This window comes from Macrobrachium nipponense, chromosome 12, assembly GCF_015104395.2.
Source record: "Macrobrachium nipponense isolate FS-2020 chromosome 12, ASM1510439v2, whole genome shotgun sequence".
NCBI lineage: Eukaryota > Metazoa > Arthropoda > Malacostraca > Decapoda > Palaemonidae > Macrobrachium > Macrobrachium nipponense.
In genome coordinates this window covers 104,075,046-104,092,605 of record NC_087205.1, presented here as the reverse complement: position 1 = coordinate 104,092,605, position 17,560 = coordinate 104,075,046, and the positions used below count along the sequence as shown (strand labels likewise).

The 17,560-nt window shown below is 35.7% G+C and overlaps 1 protein-coding gene across 5 annotated transcripts in view; it reads right to left on the bottom strand.

Moving 5' to 3' along the window:
* LOC135224724 (sodium- and chloride-dependent GABA transporter 1-like) overlaps positions 1-17,560 on the bottom strand; it is a 250,497-nt gene that overhangs the window by 4,054 nt on the left and 228,883 nt on the right. For all 5 annotated transcript variants that reach the window (XM_064264024.1, XM_064264022.1, XM_064264023.1 and 2 more), the window contains 9 exons: positions 14,009-14,201; positions 10,781-10,913; positions 6,381-6,515; positions 5,452-5,555; positions 4,525-4,649; positions 3,880-3,992; positions 2,302-2,433; positions 1,547-1,750; positions 569-742 (listed from right to left, as the gene is read on the bottom strand). In XM_064264024.1, the coding sequence (XP_064120094.1) occupies positions 569-742; positions 1,547-1,750; positions 2,302-2,433; positions 3,880-3,992; positions 4,525-4,649; positions 5,452-5,555; positions 6,381-6,515; positions 10,781-10,913; positions 14,009-14,201 (1,313 nt within the window). The remainder of the gene's footprint in view (positions 1-568; positions 743-1,546; positions 1,751-2,301; positions 2,434-3,879; positions 3,993-4,524; positions 4,650-5,451; positions 5,556-6,380; positions 6,516-10,780; positions 10,914-14,008; positions 14,202-17,560) is intronic.

The following is a 17,560-nucleotide window of genomic DNA, read 5'->3' as shown; positions in this document are numbered from 1 at the left end:
CATAGAGAGATATGCTCAAATGAAATGGATCACATTCTTAATCTTCATTGTAAATAAAATTACTGTTCATTCTCTCTCTCAAATCCTCTTTATAAGTTACTTTTTCGCTGTTTTTTCTCTGCGCAGCGTTGCATGTTACACCAATCACCCATTGAAAATTCAGTGTTAGTCTACTTCTTGATTGGAGGCTATCAACATTTTAAACTCTTCGGAGTCATATCCACGAGTAACTGAAGGTTCATCCATTCTTACTCTACCTGAGCGTTTTACAAAAATCCACTTATTCCGCAGGAATAAATGGAAAATAAACATGGAAGAAGACGTCGTAGTGATATATGAGCTTGACTGAATTTAAGAAATAAATGGAAAAATTCAAGATTTTGAAGAAGAGTCATTTAAACGAATATCAGCGTTTTTATTTGCTAAGCATATTTAATTTTTTGTTACTTGATTAAGTATTACTTTCAATCGCATATCTGACGTCGAAATCCTGCACAACAACAGACATAAATGAAAATACAACTTAGTTCAAGATGAAGGTGAACAAGGAGCGTTTCTCTTCTCTTACCTCCTTCCAAGTGCCGGGGTGAGGAGTGGTGATGAATTTGAAGATAGCGTAGCCAGGAATGCAGAGCATAGAGGAAAGAGCCATCAGCCATCCTATGAAGTGGGTCCAGCCGGGGAATTCGTAGTCTACGTACTTTGGAGGAGACCACATGATGACGTTGAATATGAACACACTCTGTAAAGTAGAATGAATAGTTAGTATAGTAAATATAGGTTTAGTTGTTAAAGGTAGATTAATGCTGAAAAGGAAGTAGCTAGTATAACAAATCCAGGCTTAGTTGTTAAAGGTAGATTTATGTAGAAAAGGCAGTAGTTTGTATAGTAAATCCAGAGTTAGTTGCTAAAGGCAGATTTATGCATAAAAGACAATAGTAAGTATAATAAATCCAGGATTAGTTGTTAAAGGTAGATTTATGCAGAAAAGGCAGTAGTTTGTATAATAAATCCAGAGTTAGTTGCTAAAGGCAGATTTATGCATAAAAGACAATAGTGAGTATAATAAATCCAGGCTTAGTTGTTAAAGGTAGATTTATGCAGAAAAGGCAGTAGTTGGTATGATAAATCCAGGTTTAGCTGTTAAAGGCAGATTTATGTGGTATAGACTATAAATATTATAATAAACCCAGGCTTAGTTGCTAATGGCATATTTATACAGAAACGGCAACACTATAATAAAGCTATTGCTTTCTGGGACTTAGGCTTGTTATCTTATAAAACTAAGAGTCACTTACAATCATACACGAAATATATATTTTGAATTATCATCTTTATTAATCTTACACCCTTTTAGAGTATGAATCGCCATCTATCGACAATAGCCAGTGAACACCTTCTTATTTTTTATCTAGATGCCGTTTTTTAAACACTAACAGGAGAGAGATCATCTTTTGAACGATCGTCTTTAATAATCTTACACCATCTAGATCATCAACCGCCACCTATCGGCAGCGGAAACACTAAACAGGGCGCTTATACTTACGAAACAGATCAGGGGAGTCGTGAACATCCAGCAGATCTTCCACCAGAAGAACGGGTAGTAGCCGATCATCTCCTTGATGTGGTCGTACCACTTGTTGGCTCCGTAACCCCAGCCGATGGCGATGCTCTCGAACATGATCAGGAAGATGAGACACATCCCGGAGGCCGCGTACGAGTCCAGCACCGTAAAGACGTACATGCCACCCTGCGCGGTAGAATTTCGTCTTAACTCATTGGTCTTAGTGGAATTAAGTGGAGCTATGATCATTCATACACGCTAACATAATCTTTCGCATTTATTGAAGGAATCAAATTAATTTCGTATGCCTAAATGACTTTGGAAAGTTTTCTTAATAAAGTTATGTCATTATAATTGTATCTATCTTGACTTTAAAATGAGATTTACGCTATAATCGTATAACATAATATATCTGATATGTATTCAACTGTTGGTGCATTTGGAACGGCGAAAATTGCTTTGATATGGTCTGATTAACCACTGTGAGATGATCTAAATCTCTCTCTCTCTCTCTCTCTCTCTCTCTCTCTCTCTCTCTCTCTACACTTGCACACGCAAACACACACGTATTATATAAGCATATATATATATATATATATATACATGTGTCAGTAATCATGCATGTGTGTAAATGTATGTACAATACACTATACTGATCAAAACACGCAATAAAATACATGCTAAATCTGTACCTGAAACATACACCTATATATAGTTAGATAAATCAATTGATGTACCTCAGTGACGCAGGATAAGCCGATGAGGTAAGACAGGATGCAGACGATGGCTATGAAAATCTCTTTGTATTTGCGAAGATATTTGGGCCACTCGTCCGACACAGCTGTGATGAAGCCTTCTATGGTACAGAACTGAAGGAAACAAAGTGGAATGTCCAAGAATTATGGGGGATAAACAAAGCAAGTCGCTGACTTAACATTGTAGATAAAATATTCGCTGTTATTTCTAAAATTTTATAAAAGAAAGCAAGTCGCTGCTCATGTCTAAAAATGATAAAACAAAGCAAGTCGCTGACTTAACATTGTAGATAAAATATTCGCTGTTATTTCTAAAATTTTATAAAAGAAAGCAAGTCGCTGCTCATGTCTAAAAATGATAAAACAAAGCAAGTCGCTGACTTAACATTGTAGATAAAATATTCGCTGTTATTTCTAAAATTTTATAAAAGAAAGCAAGTCGCTGCTCATGTCTAAAAATGATAAAACAAAGCAAGTAGCTGACTTAACATTGTGATAAAATATTCGCTGTTATTTCTAAAATTTTATAAAAGAAAGCAAGTCGCTGCTCATATCTAAAAATTATAAAACAAAGCAAGTCGCTGACTTAACATTGTAGATAAAATATTCGCTGTTATTTCTAAAATTTATAAAACAAAGCAAGTCGCTGATTTAACATTGTCGATGAAATATTCGCTAGCTCATTTCTAAAAATTATAAACAAAGCAAGTAGCTGACTCAATTGTAGATTAAACAATTGCTGTCATTTCTAAAACTTACAAAACAAAGCAAGTGTCTGACTTAACATTGTAGATGAAATATTCGCTAGATCATTTCTAAATCTTATAAAACAAAGTCTCTGACCAGAGATTGTAGCTGAAATATTCGCTGTCATTTCTAAAATATATAAAACAAAGCACGTCGCTGACGTAACATTGGAGATGAAATATTCGCTGGCTCATTTAAAAAAAAATATAAACCGAAGCAAGTCACTGACTTTAATATTCGCTTGTACAAGCAAAAATGGTGACAATATGAAGTAATTGTTTCATATTTAATGTATTAACGTCAAGAAATAAGTGTTGCTATGCGTTTTGTCGTGTGAAATTTTGTGGTAATGAAACGTGGAGATAATTGTCCGTAGACTATTTACGTTACACATGGGAAAACTACATATTGATATGAAGATCCACCTCAGTCTTATACAATAGGATTCAACGTTACATCACAAACTCCTAACTTTATCTTCCTGAATTTTTCCGTTGAATTCAGAATCGTTACGAATTCAAGATATTTCATTGGAGATTAAGAGAAAAAAATAAAGCTTTAATTGAGCAAAACTATATCCAGAGACAAATTAGGATTTTCAAAAGAGATCTGTTTCTTAAAAAGACGATTAAAAATCGCTTCTTTTCTTCATGCAACATTTTCTAATCTTAATGTACTCCTAAATTTAGTTCTAGATCTCTTAAGAAATTATTTTATTTTGTCAGTACATTCAAAATATAATTTGCTGATACACGTACACCCTCTGAGAAATTCGGTAATCAACGTAACACAGTGGTAGCTGATTCGACTCACCTGGGAGTCCAGCCCAAGCATGAGGAACATAAGGAAGAAGAGCGACGACCAGAGTGGAGAAACCGGGAGCTGTAACACAGCCGACGGGTAAGCCAAGAACGCCAAGCCAGGTCCTGCGAGAATCGGGAAGAAGAAGAAGAGCGTCTTACGCATTCAGTCACTCAACTGTTTGGGTCAGAAGCGAGCTCAGTGCATATGAAGAGTAACTGGACTGAACATTTTTTTGAGCTTGATTAACACGGAAAGAAATCAAGTTCTTTGAGGACTTTGTCCGATTTCCTGCTCTCGTTAAAAGATAAAGGTTTGTGACAAGGATACACGTTTCTTTTACATAAAGTCAACAGTGTTTTCAGCATTTGCTTCAGCGCAGAGGAGTTTGCCAGTGTTTACTTTTAGCCATTTCAAAAGAAGATTTTGAGCTTTCTAGTTGGAGGAAGAAAACAGAATCAACTTTCAATTAGAACTTCAATGTCTCCAATTTTTATGGATCACTAGTCCACTTTATTACTATTATTATTACTTGTGCATATATAAGGAAAACAACACTGTTGTTATGTGCATGTATTCACATACATAACTACTTGACAGTACCCAGCCAATAATGATCTTGCATCTTGGTACTATAAATTTGACAGTGAATTTTACCTGAAGCGGCTACGTCAGCAATATTCTTCTGCTGTTGCTCTGCCATGAAACCGACCACAGAGAAGATGACAAATCCGGCGAAGAAGGAGGTGCAGGAGTTTATAGTACACAGGATGAGCGAGTCCCTGCAGGATGCAAAGGAGCGTTAGTTAAGGAAGCGTCAGTGATTTGGTTGGGAAAGAAAATAAAAATTCTGACTCGGGAATCTATTCCAATAGGATTTTTTTTTCATGTCTGAAAATAAATATATAAAAAAGCATTAGTGATTATTTTCGAACATGAAAAAAACCTAATTTTCGAATAAATCTTTATATCAAAATTGATTTAGGAATTGATTTGAAAAGTTTTTTTTATTCATGTCGGAAAATTATCAGCATGGTCTTTTGAATGATTTTTTTAATGGACTGGAAAAGAATCTTTGATTTAGGATTTTATTAGAAAATGAGTGTTTTTATTATCTGGAAATGATCAACAATGCTCTTTTTCTTCTTTTAATGGTCTGGAAAAGTCAGTATTGATTAAGGAATATATTCTACTCTTGATCTTTTAACGTCTGAAAACTATGAGCAATGTTTTTTTTTATTTTATTTTATTTTTTTTACAGTGGGTTGGAAAAGTGTCGATTTTGATTTGGGAATTGATTCGACAATGAGTGTAGCTTTTCACGTCTGAAAGTTATCAGCAATGCTTTTGATTTTCTTTTTTGTCTTCAATATGTTACGAGATTGTATTTAGATGGTCTAATTGTACACGTCTTTGCAATCTAATCTTTAAGAGCAGAGCATCTGGAATTTCGCTTTAACACCCCTCTCTCTCTCTCTCTCTCTCTCTCTCTCTCTCTCTCTCTCTCTCTCTCTCCTTTAAAGTAGGAGGCGGTAATCTACGCATTCATTCACCAGAAAGGAGCCACACAAAATGCGCACTTACCGATAGCAGTTGTTATCGAACTTGTTATAGGATCCAAGAGCGATGAGAGAACCCAACACCAAAGCGTAGGACCAGAACACCTGCGACACAGCCTCCACCCACACCTGTATTGAGTATTGATCAAGAAGAGAATAGAGTAGAACATACGATTTAGGCCAAAGGCCTCGCGCTGGCACCTATGAGGTCATCCAGCGGAGGGGAACTGAAAGTAGTTAGGTTTGAAAGGTGTAACAGGAGGAAAAAACCTCTCGGTTGGGCCATGGATAAATTGTTAGAAGAGGGTGGAAAGGAAGATGGAAGAAAGAGAATATGAACGGGGGTACAGTAAATGGAATGAAAAGGGTTGCAGATAGAGATCTGAAGATACTATGTAGAGCATCCTCCTTAGAAAATGTGCATAATCTAATTTCTCGTTTGGTTTAGATCAGAAGAACTGAAGAATTTGCGAAACTATGTGATGTCTTGGTGTCTACAGCGACAACATTCAGTTCACTTTGACGTGGAATTTCTAATTCTTGAATAAATAGGCCTAATCCAGTTTCACTTTCAAATCAAGAGAGAGTTGATCAATTGCAAGGTCGCAACTTTAGCAGTGTCTAATTTTATCAAGTAATCTAAATGAAAACTGGACCACATAACAGCCAGATGAGATGAGAAAGATATAGTTAATGACACTTTCGAAAGAAATGGGAACCGAACGGAAAGTTCAGGTGGGCGGAGAAGGAGGAAAACACCAAAATCTTTAACTGTGAGACATCTATCACTTCAGTAGCAGCTACAAAATACAATAGAGACCTATTGACTTTAAAACAGGCAGCATTTGCAAATAGGACAACGAAGCTTTCATTAAGTGCAGTTGTTAATGTGTTGACTTTCCACAAAAGGTCGCCATCTTCCATTCTCCGCACCGCCTTTAAGTATTTCCTTACCGTGATGTCCTTCAGCTTATTGATGTCAGGAATGAGGTAATAGCGGATTCCAGTCATGGCGCCTGGAAGGGTCACTCCTCGGATGAACAGGATGAACATGAGCAGGTAAGGGAACAACGCAGTGAAGTACACAACCTGTGGAAATGGATTAGTCTCCGTGAACATTTTTTGTCTGTCTGTCTACACACACATATATAGACACATTTTGTATACGTATACATAACATATGCATGTATAGAAACATCTTACACACATAACATAGACATACATTATATACACACAGACATATATATATATATATATATATATATATATATATATATATATATATAATAAAACTTTAAGTTTTAGAAGGAACCATGTCCCATCTTCTTTATATATATATATATATATATATATATATATATATATATAATATATATATATATATATATATATATCCAACAAAATTACTTTTTTGAGCAAAAGTTACATTAGATAAAAAAAAAGGTAATTTTCCGTGAAATTCTTTGCTAGATATTTTCTAAGCCATCATCCACTAGACATTAATGATGACAAAGAAATTTATATAAATCGACTGAAAGACTTGCGCGTTAAATATCACACCACCAGTTCCGATTATACTCACGATTAAAACGGCTCAGAAATTACACCTGACGAGATAAGCCTGATGAATAAACGCATCTTTTATGAAAAGTATAGAGAAGATAGAGCGTATTTAGAATTTTTCATATAAACTCTCCCCCCTAACTGCCCTCATTAACACCAAAGATTTTGGCTGCAGGATTCTGTGACCTCCGAGTTCACACACACACACACACACAAAACTTTAGGTCACTCAAAAGACGAAGCTTCTCAGTTGAAACGGACATTTCATGATCTTGGCAGCTTTTCTCTAGTGTCTGTAATTTAGCAAAAGAAAGCTAATGCGTCGGAGACCATTATCTGCTTCCATCTGGAGTAAAGTGACGAGTATTTAATTTATACACATCTGAAATGAAGTAAGGACGCAAATAGTCGACAAAGAGGAAGTTGCTTCAACGAAAATAATTTATTTTTTCGATTATGAATATTTGATTTTTTTTTTCATATAAAAGTGACCGGGGTAGTGTAGCCGACAAATGAATAATAATAATAATAATAATAATAATAATAATAATAATAATAATAATAATAATAATAATAATAATAATAATAATAATAATAATAATCCAGACTGTAAGGATTGTATCTGGGGACATCAGGATGGAGTTTGGAATAGAAAAATGCGCCTTAGTCAACATACAAAAGGGCAAAGTAACAAGGACTGAAGGGATAAAGCTGCCAGATGGGAGCAACATCAAACACATATATGAGACTGGATACAAATACCTGGGCATAATGGAAGGAGGGGATATAAAACACCAAGAGATGAAGGACACGATCAGGAAAGAATATATGTAGAGACTCAAGGCGATACTCAAGTCAAAACTCAACGCCGGAAATATGATGAAAGCCATAAACACATGGGCAGTGCCAGTAATCAGATACAGCGCAGGAATAGTCGAATGGACGAAGGCAGAACTCCACAGCATAGATCAGAAAACCAGGAAACATATGACAATACACAAAGCACTACACCCAAGAGCAAATACGGACAGACTATACATAACACGAAAGGAAGGAGGGAGAGGACTACTAAGTATAGAGAACTGCGTTAACATCGAGAACAGAGCACTGGGGCAATATCTGAAAACCAGTGAAGACGAGTGGCTAAAGAGTGCATGGGAAGGAGGACTGATAAAAGTAGACGAAGACCTAGAAATATACAGAGACAGGAGAATGACAAACAGAACAGAGGAAAGGCACAACAAACCAATGCATGGACAATACATGAGACAGACTAAAGAACTGGCCAGCGATGACACATGGCAATGGTTACAGAGGGGAGAGCTCAAGAAGGAAACTGAAGGAATGATAACAGCGGCACAAGATCAGGCCCTAAGAACCAGATATATCCAAAGAACGATAGCTGGAAATAACATCTCTCCCATATGTAGGAAGTGCAATACGAAAAATGAGACCTTAAACCACATAGCAAGCGAATGTCCGGCACTTGCACAAAACCAGTACAAAAAGAGGCATGATTCAGTAGCAAAAGCCCTCCACTGGAGACTGTGCAAGAAACATCAGCTAACTTGCAGTAATAAGTGGTATGAGCACCAACCTGGAGGAGTGATAGAAAACGATCAGGTAACGATCCTCTGGGACTATGGTATCAGAACAGATAGGGTGATACGTGCAAACAGACCAGACGTGACGTTGATTGACAAAGTCAAGAAGAAAGTATCACTCATTGATGTCGCAATACCATGGGACACTAGAGTTGAAGAGAAAGAAAGGGAAAAAATGGATAAGTATCAAGACCTGAAAATAGAAATAAGAAGGATATGGGATATGCCAGTGGAAATTGTACCCATAATCATAGGAACACTAGGCACAATCCCAAGATCCCTGAAAAAGAATCTGGAAAAACTAGAGGCTGAAGTAGCTCCAGGACTCATGCAGAAGAGTGTGATCCTAGAAACGGCGCACATAGTAAGAAGAGCGATGGACTCCTAAGGAGGCAGGATGCAACCCGGAACCCCACACTATAAATGCCACCCAGTCGAATTGGAGGACTGTGATAAAGCAAAAAAAAAATAATAAAATAATAATAATGAGTGTGCTTCTAGAAACAGTGCACATAGTGAGAAAAGTGATGAACTCCTAAGGAGGCAGGATGCAACCCGGAGGCCCACACTATAAAAACCACCCAGTCGAATAGGATGACTGTGATAGATGAAAAAAAAAAGTTTTTCTAAAGATTTCAATGTCAAATCTTACAGTTGAAAATATTACATACTTAATAAGCTCAAATGTTTGTTTTATTAAGAAACTGGATTGCAGACCTAAGGTGGTACTTCTAACATCTAGCTGTATTACGAAGACTGTATTTAAACAGCATGGAAAAAATTTGTTAATGTATTATACAAAATCTTAATTAGTCTCCATTCAAACTCTTTGGTTTCCTTTGTAATATGCATCGGACATTTCATTGAATATATTCTATTTTCATTTTACTTTTTATTTCGTTACACTTCCAAATGATTTGTCCCGGAGTTCTGCCTTTGGCTGCTATTATCCAAGCGAGTAAAATTTAAATATGCACTTTAGCCAAAATATGACTACGTTTATGGAGTAGAAATAAATTATAATAGAATATATATATATATATATATATATAAACACACACACACACACATATATATATATATATATATATATATATATATATATATATATATATATGTATATATATATATATATATATATATATATATATATATATATATATATATATATATATATATATATATATAGGGTAACGGATTTTTTCCGTAGACTTCTATTGAAATGTTGCTATGAATTTGATCAATTTTAGAACTCTTGAATTAAGTACAGAACATCTTTGACTTTTATCACTAATGCTACTTTTCTGTTCTCGGTTATTATTATTATTATTATTATTATTATTATTATTATTATTATTATTATTATTATTATTATTATTATTAAATGCGTAAATGTGGAGAAATATACGTAGGTGGAATATTCGTCTAGCACTGTAATTATACTTACAATTACACTTGACGAGCCAAATATAATGAAGGTACAAACTGACATTTCTATCTCTTTTCTGTAACAGCAAATGATTGAATCTGTGCCACTACTTTTTCCTTCCTATATCTGAAAATTTAAGAATCTCCATATGAGCCTTGCAATTTTGAGATGTATTTAAAAAGCATAAAACTCCTCTCTGAACTATAATACGTATTAATCTTGTTATCTTAAATCACAGAGAAATTTATTGTAAAAAAAAATATGTACTGTTTTTTCCTTTTGTATAGAGAAGTACAAGGAATTCAATCCGTAAGAACTCCCCTCTCTGTAAAATGCTTTCCTACAAGCGTTAATAAATTTAATTATATCCCCCCTTTCCTCTATCCTTTAAAAATATCCTTCACAGACAACGCGCCTTATGACAAATCGATCCTGTCAAAAAAACAGATTACGGACATTGGCTGCTTGGAGGACGTTCAAGTGTCATTCAAACCAACTCGGGAAGTTAACACTCCATTTCTTGTTCCCCTTTTACGATTTCTCGTCTGGAACACGGTCTCTCTCTCTCTCTCTCTCTCTCTCTCTCTCTCTCTCTCTCTGGTGGGTGAGGTGCAGGAGCTAACAGAAACGGTTGCTGAATAAAAACGTTCGTCTTTTTTTTTCCAGCCTTCTGGGCTGCCAACAGGATGTCTAAACCACTCCCCGAAAAGCCTTTCCAGTTCACGTAGCCCTCCGAAATAAGGTGTTCATTGACCTACCTTTCCAGTCCATTTGACGCCTTTCCAGATACAGAAGTAGCAGAGGATCCAGGCTAGCAGCAGAGTGAGAGCTAACTCCCACCTGATGGGTCCCGGGTGATCAATGCCTTCCGAAATCTGGAGGGCCCGGTTTCTGTGGAGGGAGAAAACAAGGTTTCAGCTGATGCACTTTCGAGGGGAGAGTCAACTGTTCTAGACCTATATACTATACGGTTTCTGATTCTTTCGTAGACGGCGTTTGGAGGACGCTCGTCTCCTTGATTTTTTTTTTTTTTTTTTTTTTTTGCGCTTTTCTGGATTTGAGGTTTGCGACTGTGTGAAAACATGTCACCTTTTTTCTTTTACATTTTAAATGGGAGCTGTTAAATATGCGTACCTTTCTTTTAAAATTTGAATGGGAGAACTTAAATATGCGTACCCTGTATTCCTTAAGTGATGATTTGGAAGATAAAATGTGTAATGTCTCCTCAGTTCGATACGTTACTTATTTTGTACCCATATGTGGAGAGAATGGCTTCAAAATATGTTTTGTAATGCTAACCATACTTGAGGAGTAAGATTACTCTACTGGAATGACATGTCAGTAGAGAGGATAAGGCTTATCTTTATTTTCTGTTATTGCAGTCGAAATACAATAAAATAGGAATAAAATTGGTACTTTAGAAAATAATGCCGTTGATTCATTAGACAATCAGTATAAAGCCCTAAATTACAGTGATTACAAGGGATGTTTAATCAAAACGTAATACTTTATAACCAGGATATACATATTTTAATTTAATTTAAGAAAACAATTTTTAACTGTCGTGGAAACAGCCAAAAACGAAAGAGCTTGACCTTGCCTTTGTGGAGCTGAATATGGACAGGAGTATATGGAATTCAAATTGAATATAAGACTCTTAAAAAATTTGTTCAGTAAGTAAGCATGGTCAACCACAAGCTAGAAAAATATATAAATATACGAAACGGATGTATTTCTATGTATTCATAAATATATCCTTGATACATTTTTCACTTTCAGCCGTAAATCTTTCTTTCCTTACTTCACTTTTTAAGAGGATTTACGAGGATGTGAAATGTAACATGAAGAAATAAAGAAAAATGGAGAATCTACAAAACAATGAACGGGACGCCAACCAAACTGAAGAGTGTTTTAATAATTTACTGTATGCCAATTACACCGTTAATATTCGAAATAGGGTTATTATTATTGTTGAGTGTAAGCTGAATGTAACTACCTAAAGCCAGGGACGCAGTGTTACCATACGCAAACACCGCATGCTGGTGGACAGATGGAAAAAAAAAACCGAGTATAGACAATACAAGGATTTTGAAAGTTCCGAAGGAAGGGGGCACAAAAGTGAAAGAAGTAGGCTAATAGAGTCATGACAATGATACGAGAAATAAAAACGCCATAAACTTGTGAATTGTGTAGAGAAGACTATACATGAAATGACATTTTACTGAGATTACTTTGAAACTTTACTGCCTGAAGAAGGTCGGGATAAACTGGCTGACAAACCGCCCAGTATTTGCAGACAGACAACTTTTGACAGCAAACATACAGAAGAGGTTATGAGGGATAGAGAATGACATTTAGAAAGAAAATGTGGATGAATCGTAACTGATGAAATGATTAGGATACAATGAAAAATTAATAGATTCCTGATAAGCTTGTAGATGGGTAAAAGTAAGTAGTAGTTTTCCCCTCTCTGAACTTGTCTCAGACAAGTGAAAAACTAAGAATTGGGAAAATAAAAATTGGATCTTTCCTAGATAGTAACCCTAAGCAAAGTTCGGGGGTTGTTATTTAGGACTAATACTTCTTTGGGGTCATCATCTTTATGATATTTAGTCTTTTGTTTATGCGTTTATGGTAATCCTCAAGGTTTTTACTAAACACTCCGCAAACAGGGTTGCCGTTTTGAGGAATTTCGTCTATTAGTGTGGCTTTCTGGTGACATCTGGCAACCCTCCGTGGCTTTTCCGACCACAGGCCACGGCACTGAAGAAAAAAATTCTTCACTTTGCCTTTTTATGTTTTATTATGAAAATAAAGATATAAAACGTATCCTGCTTATTTATACAAATGAATTTTATTGAAATCCTTTATTTTTCTTCGTCAAAAATACTTTATATTAAGCTAGTGACGTGTAGTTTTCTAACATCACGGAAAATAATTCTACATCGGAAAATACGCATTCTAACCATTAAATCATAAATAAAGTAAAAAAAAAATCAGATGAACTGCCTATGGTAACAGTGCTGAAAGCCAATTTTGTGAAGAAAAAACGGCATCACTGGCCGCAAAGATGGATACATATCTGGTTAAAAACCCTAGGGGTCACTATGCAGGAAAGCTCATAAAAATTAAAATAGACCTTTTACGTTGAATCACGGCATTAAAAACAGGCAGCGTCAAGAGATCATTGGCGCTTTATATGTACGCATTTGAAAAAATTAAGATAAAGTGGTTCAAGTGGGCAAAGAGGAAAGAGGCGTGGAATGAAAAGGAATAATGAGAGAGAGAGAGAGAGAGAGAGAGAGAGAGAGAGAGAGAGAGAGAGAGAGAGAGAGAGAGAGGAAAAGAACTGACTGTTGAAAGATGTGGTTGAGGAAGGAACGGTGGATAAGAAATCAGTTGATTGTAGACCTACTTCTCTATTAGTCTACTTCTATAAGAAACCAGTTGAATATAGAACTATTTCTCTATTTCAGTATAAGTCTATTCTATAAGAAACCAGTTGAATGTAGACCTATTTCTCTATTTCAGTATAGTCTATTCTATAAGAAACCAGTTGAATGTAGACCTATTTCTCTATATCAGTATGTCTACTTTTATAAGAAATCAGTTGAATGTACTAGATCTATTTTTCAATTTGAGTATAAATTTACTTCTATAAGAAACCGGTTGAATGTAGACCTACTTCTCTATTTCAGTATAAGTCTACTTTTATAAGAAACCTGTTGAATGTACTAGATCTATTTTTCAATTTCAGTATAAATTTACTTCTATAAGAAACCGGTTGAAGGTAGACCTATTTCTCTATTTCAGTATAAGTCTACTTCTATAAGAAACCAGTTGATTCAATATAAGTCTACCTCTATAAGAAACCAGTTCAATGTAGACCTACTTTTCTAATTCAGTATAAGTCTATTCTATACGAAACTAGTTCAGTGTAGATCTATCTCTCTATTTTTTAGTATAAACCAACTTCTACAACTTACTCCCAGAACTCCTTGACGGGATCGGTGAGATTGGCGACGTTGACACGGCTGGCGTTCTGGAGGTTACAGAAGGTGCTAGTTAGGTTTGAGGTCGAGTTGTACTTGTCCTCCCAGCAGTCGAGGTCTTTCCTGGCGTAGGGATTCACGCAGGTTTCCGTATTCCACCAGTTATTGCAGGAGCCCCAGGGCAACTCTAGGGTACGAGAGGAAAAATGTTAGTGTTGTCCCACTATTCATGCTGCGGATGAATTGGCCTCCTGAGAGCTTCGCCAGTAGGTTACAAAAGACGTAAAGCCAGATTATTATGAACACGTATACTTACATCTACAATGAATGGCTGAATGTGCTCCAGTGCTTGGCTTCACAGCCTACATTCCATAGGTACATTAGCCAAGGAATAAATTTTTAAAGCAATTTTTATTTTAAAGTCATTATTTTTAAGACCATTCGTCAAGGAAAAAAAATCAAGTCCATTAATCGAGGAATAAATTTTGTAAGCATTTTTTTTAAGGTCATTATTATTTTTATGACTATTAGACAAGGAATAGAATAAAAAAAATTATAGTAATTATTATTATTAATTCAGTCTTTTGAAGACCTGGTTAATTTTACAGAAATAATTTATACGCAAATGATCAAATGAGTGAATTGGTCAGAGACCAAAGCAATTTAGCCGAAGTAACGTAAGTTTTCATATTAAAAAATACATTCAAACGGACGCAGTTTCTAAATTTACTCATTTCTTTTTCGCCCAATCCATCATTTCGAAAATATGACAATACGAGACGGGTTTTGTGTTAAGTGGTGGCACTGCTTCCTGAAAAGAATCATGAAAAATAAAAATATGAAGTCCTACAATTAAATCTTAAGCTTCTGTGCTTTATGATTATTTTAACAAAATGCTTAGCATTTGGGTTATTATGTGGTTAATTAAACTAACATGTTAACTAATGCGTCCAGAATTAATTAAGGCTATGGTTACATAGGCTCATGATAGTTCCTAGAACCATTGCTTTAGTGGGCAGAGATTGCATCATGATGAACGTACCAAGTTTTTACTTTGAAAAGTCAAATATATTTCATAATAAGCATTTGATAGGAAACAGCAAATTCAACTTACACAACACAGTCGATCACACTAAAGCAAGGATAATTCGTGACATGCTATGAAAAGTTAGGACCTGATCTTACAAGGTAGGTTGAAATAACATTGCAAAGTAGACTTATACGATAGTGAACTACGAACTTACAGATGCGAAAAGGGAAGGTATCGAAGTGAAAGTAGTGAATAAACGGCATTTCATTGCTATTCAAATCAATCAGTGCTTGGCTACTGCTAATGTGTATTCTGTTAGATTAAGTATTTTTTTGGGGATAGTGAATTAGGTTCAGGGGATAGCGAGCGAGAGTTCCTCGTGATAATCACGAAGGGTAGGATCATCTTTGAACTCAAATGTGGGATTGATTCTCAACTCTTCTCACCAAGGGTGGGGGTAGGGTTGGGGGTTTAGGGAAGAGGGGTAGGAAGGTAGGTGCAGAGGAATGGGTCATCAAGCAATGTGCAGATAATAATTGCGATCTCTTAAGCACGACAGACGAATACTTACTTCCAGTCTCACTATACACTGTAAAGAAGTTAAGAAGAACGCAGTCCAGAAATAGGAGAAAAGTAAGAAACGTTTAATGATGAATAGGGAGAGAGAGAGAGTTGCTGCTAAAGATCTCTCGTCTTAAAATATACATAAAAAATGTTTGAATCTTTCAACTTTGATCTTATATAGCATGCAAGATTTCCCATAAAAAGAGGTAGGCTTTGTTATATAAAAATGTATGTTAAGATAAAGCAAGATCTAAAATTGGCTGATCTGGTTTTATAAAAAAATGAGTCAAAATAGAAAGAAAGCAAAATATTGATCAGATTCATAAAAAATGTTAGGAAAGTTATGAAAAAAATCAAGAAATACAGATTTTAGTTTTTTTAAAACTGTAAGGCATTGTGAAGCAAGATTAACAGTGTCATTGAAGAGAGCAATTACTGCCTTCACAAACAAGAAGCAGCAAGCACTGACCTAGCCTAAACATATAAGCAAGGCCGGCAATTTTTCCATATCACGGGTAAATGAAATGAGCGTATTTAACTTTGCGTTAAAGATACTCTGCGCATCTTTGTGTCCTCCTCGTAATTGCTCTCTCCAATGAACTTGCTGTTATTGAAATGCATGCACGGCTGCTGTCAGCGCTGACTGCCGCTGATGTCCTGTCAGCAGGAGCTGCAAATTTCATAAAAGCGGGAAGCAAATTGCTGACGGTATGTTGCAATGCAGTTGACAGAATACCCGTTGACGGCGGAGGCACGCCGAGGAGTCGGGAGTCAATTATTTTTATGGTACTTTCATTCGCCGTTAAATTGAGCATAAGAATAATTATATCAGTGACTCGAGAATTGAGTTGCCACTTGTAGTTATTTTGACCAGAAACAGTTTTATAGAAATGAAATGATTTTATAGACGCTGACGAATTGATTTTATGGTTTTCGTTCGTTCGCAGGAACTAAAATATGACGCATACGCTGGGTAGAGTTATATACTTCTATAACCTTTTTTTCTAAATGAGAGAAACCAAAGCGGATCGAATTAAAATTTCAATGACTCCACGCCAATTTTGATATGGAATGTTCGGCATCTGATTACAACAAGAATAGCGACAGAAGACAGGTTTCGTGGTGATCCTTGCGAGAAAAGAGACGCTTTAGACTGCCGTCCCATTGATATTATCTTTTAATACAATATATTCATACCTTTATCTCATCTATAAGATAACACATGTCGGGGGATGTAAGATTAGGCTTTGCTGTTTGTTTGTATGGTGTTTTTACGTTGCGTGGAACCAGTGGTTATTCAGCAACGGAACCAACGACTTTACGTGACTTCCGAACCACGTCCAGAGTGAACTTCTATCACCAGAAATACACAGCTCTAACCCCTCAGTGAAATGCCCGAGAATCGAACTAGAGGCCACCGAGGTGGCAGGCCAAGACCATACCGATCTCGCCACTGAGGCGCCTTAGGCTTTGTTGTGTTTATGGCGAAGCTTCTGGCTGTGCTCATGTTACCAAATGCTTCTAAAGGAGACTGTTTTCTTAGAGATCATCGACATCTGACTAGATGAGAATACAAATTATTAAATACGATGCCACAAAAATAAGTACTTTTAATTTCTCACTCTCAAATTTATGACCTAAAAATAAAAAGAATTGATTTCATTGCCATTTATTACAGCAAACGTTGCTATTTGGAAATTGAAACGTAATTCATATCTAGGCAAGCAAAAATAAAGAAATATAAAGAAAAAAATAACATTGGTCGTTATAATGAATTACCTCCAATAATACCTTTTAGATGTTTTGAAAATATTATAAGCGGAGCTTTCCCATAAAATGATTCTATAAAAAAAAATAAAGACAACACAACGAGGTAAGACAGTACACTCGCAAAATCTTGCAAACCTACAAGCGATTTCCTCGCTATAGGTTTTCCTCAGATATTTTCGCAT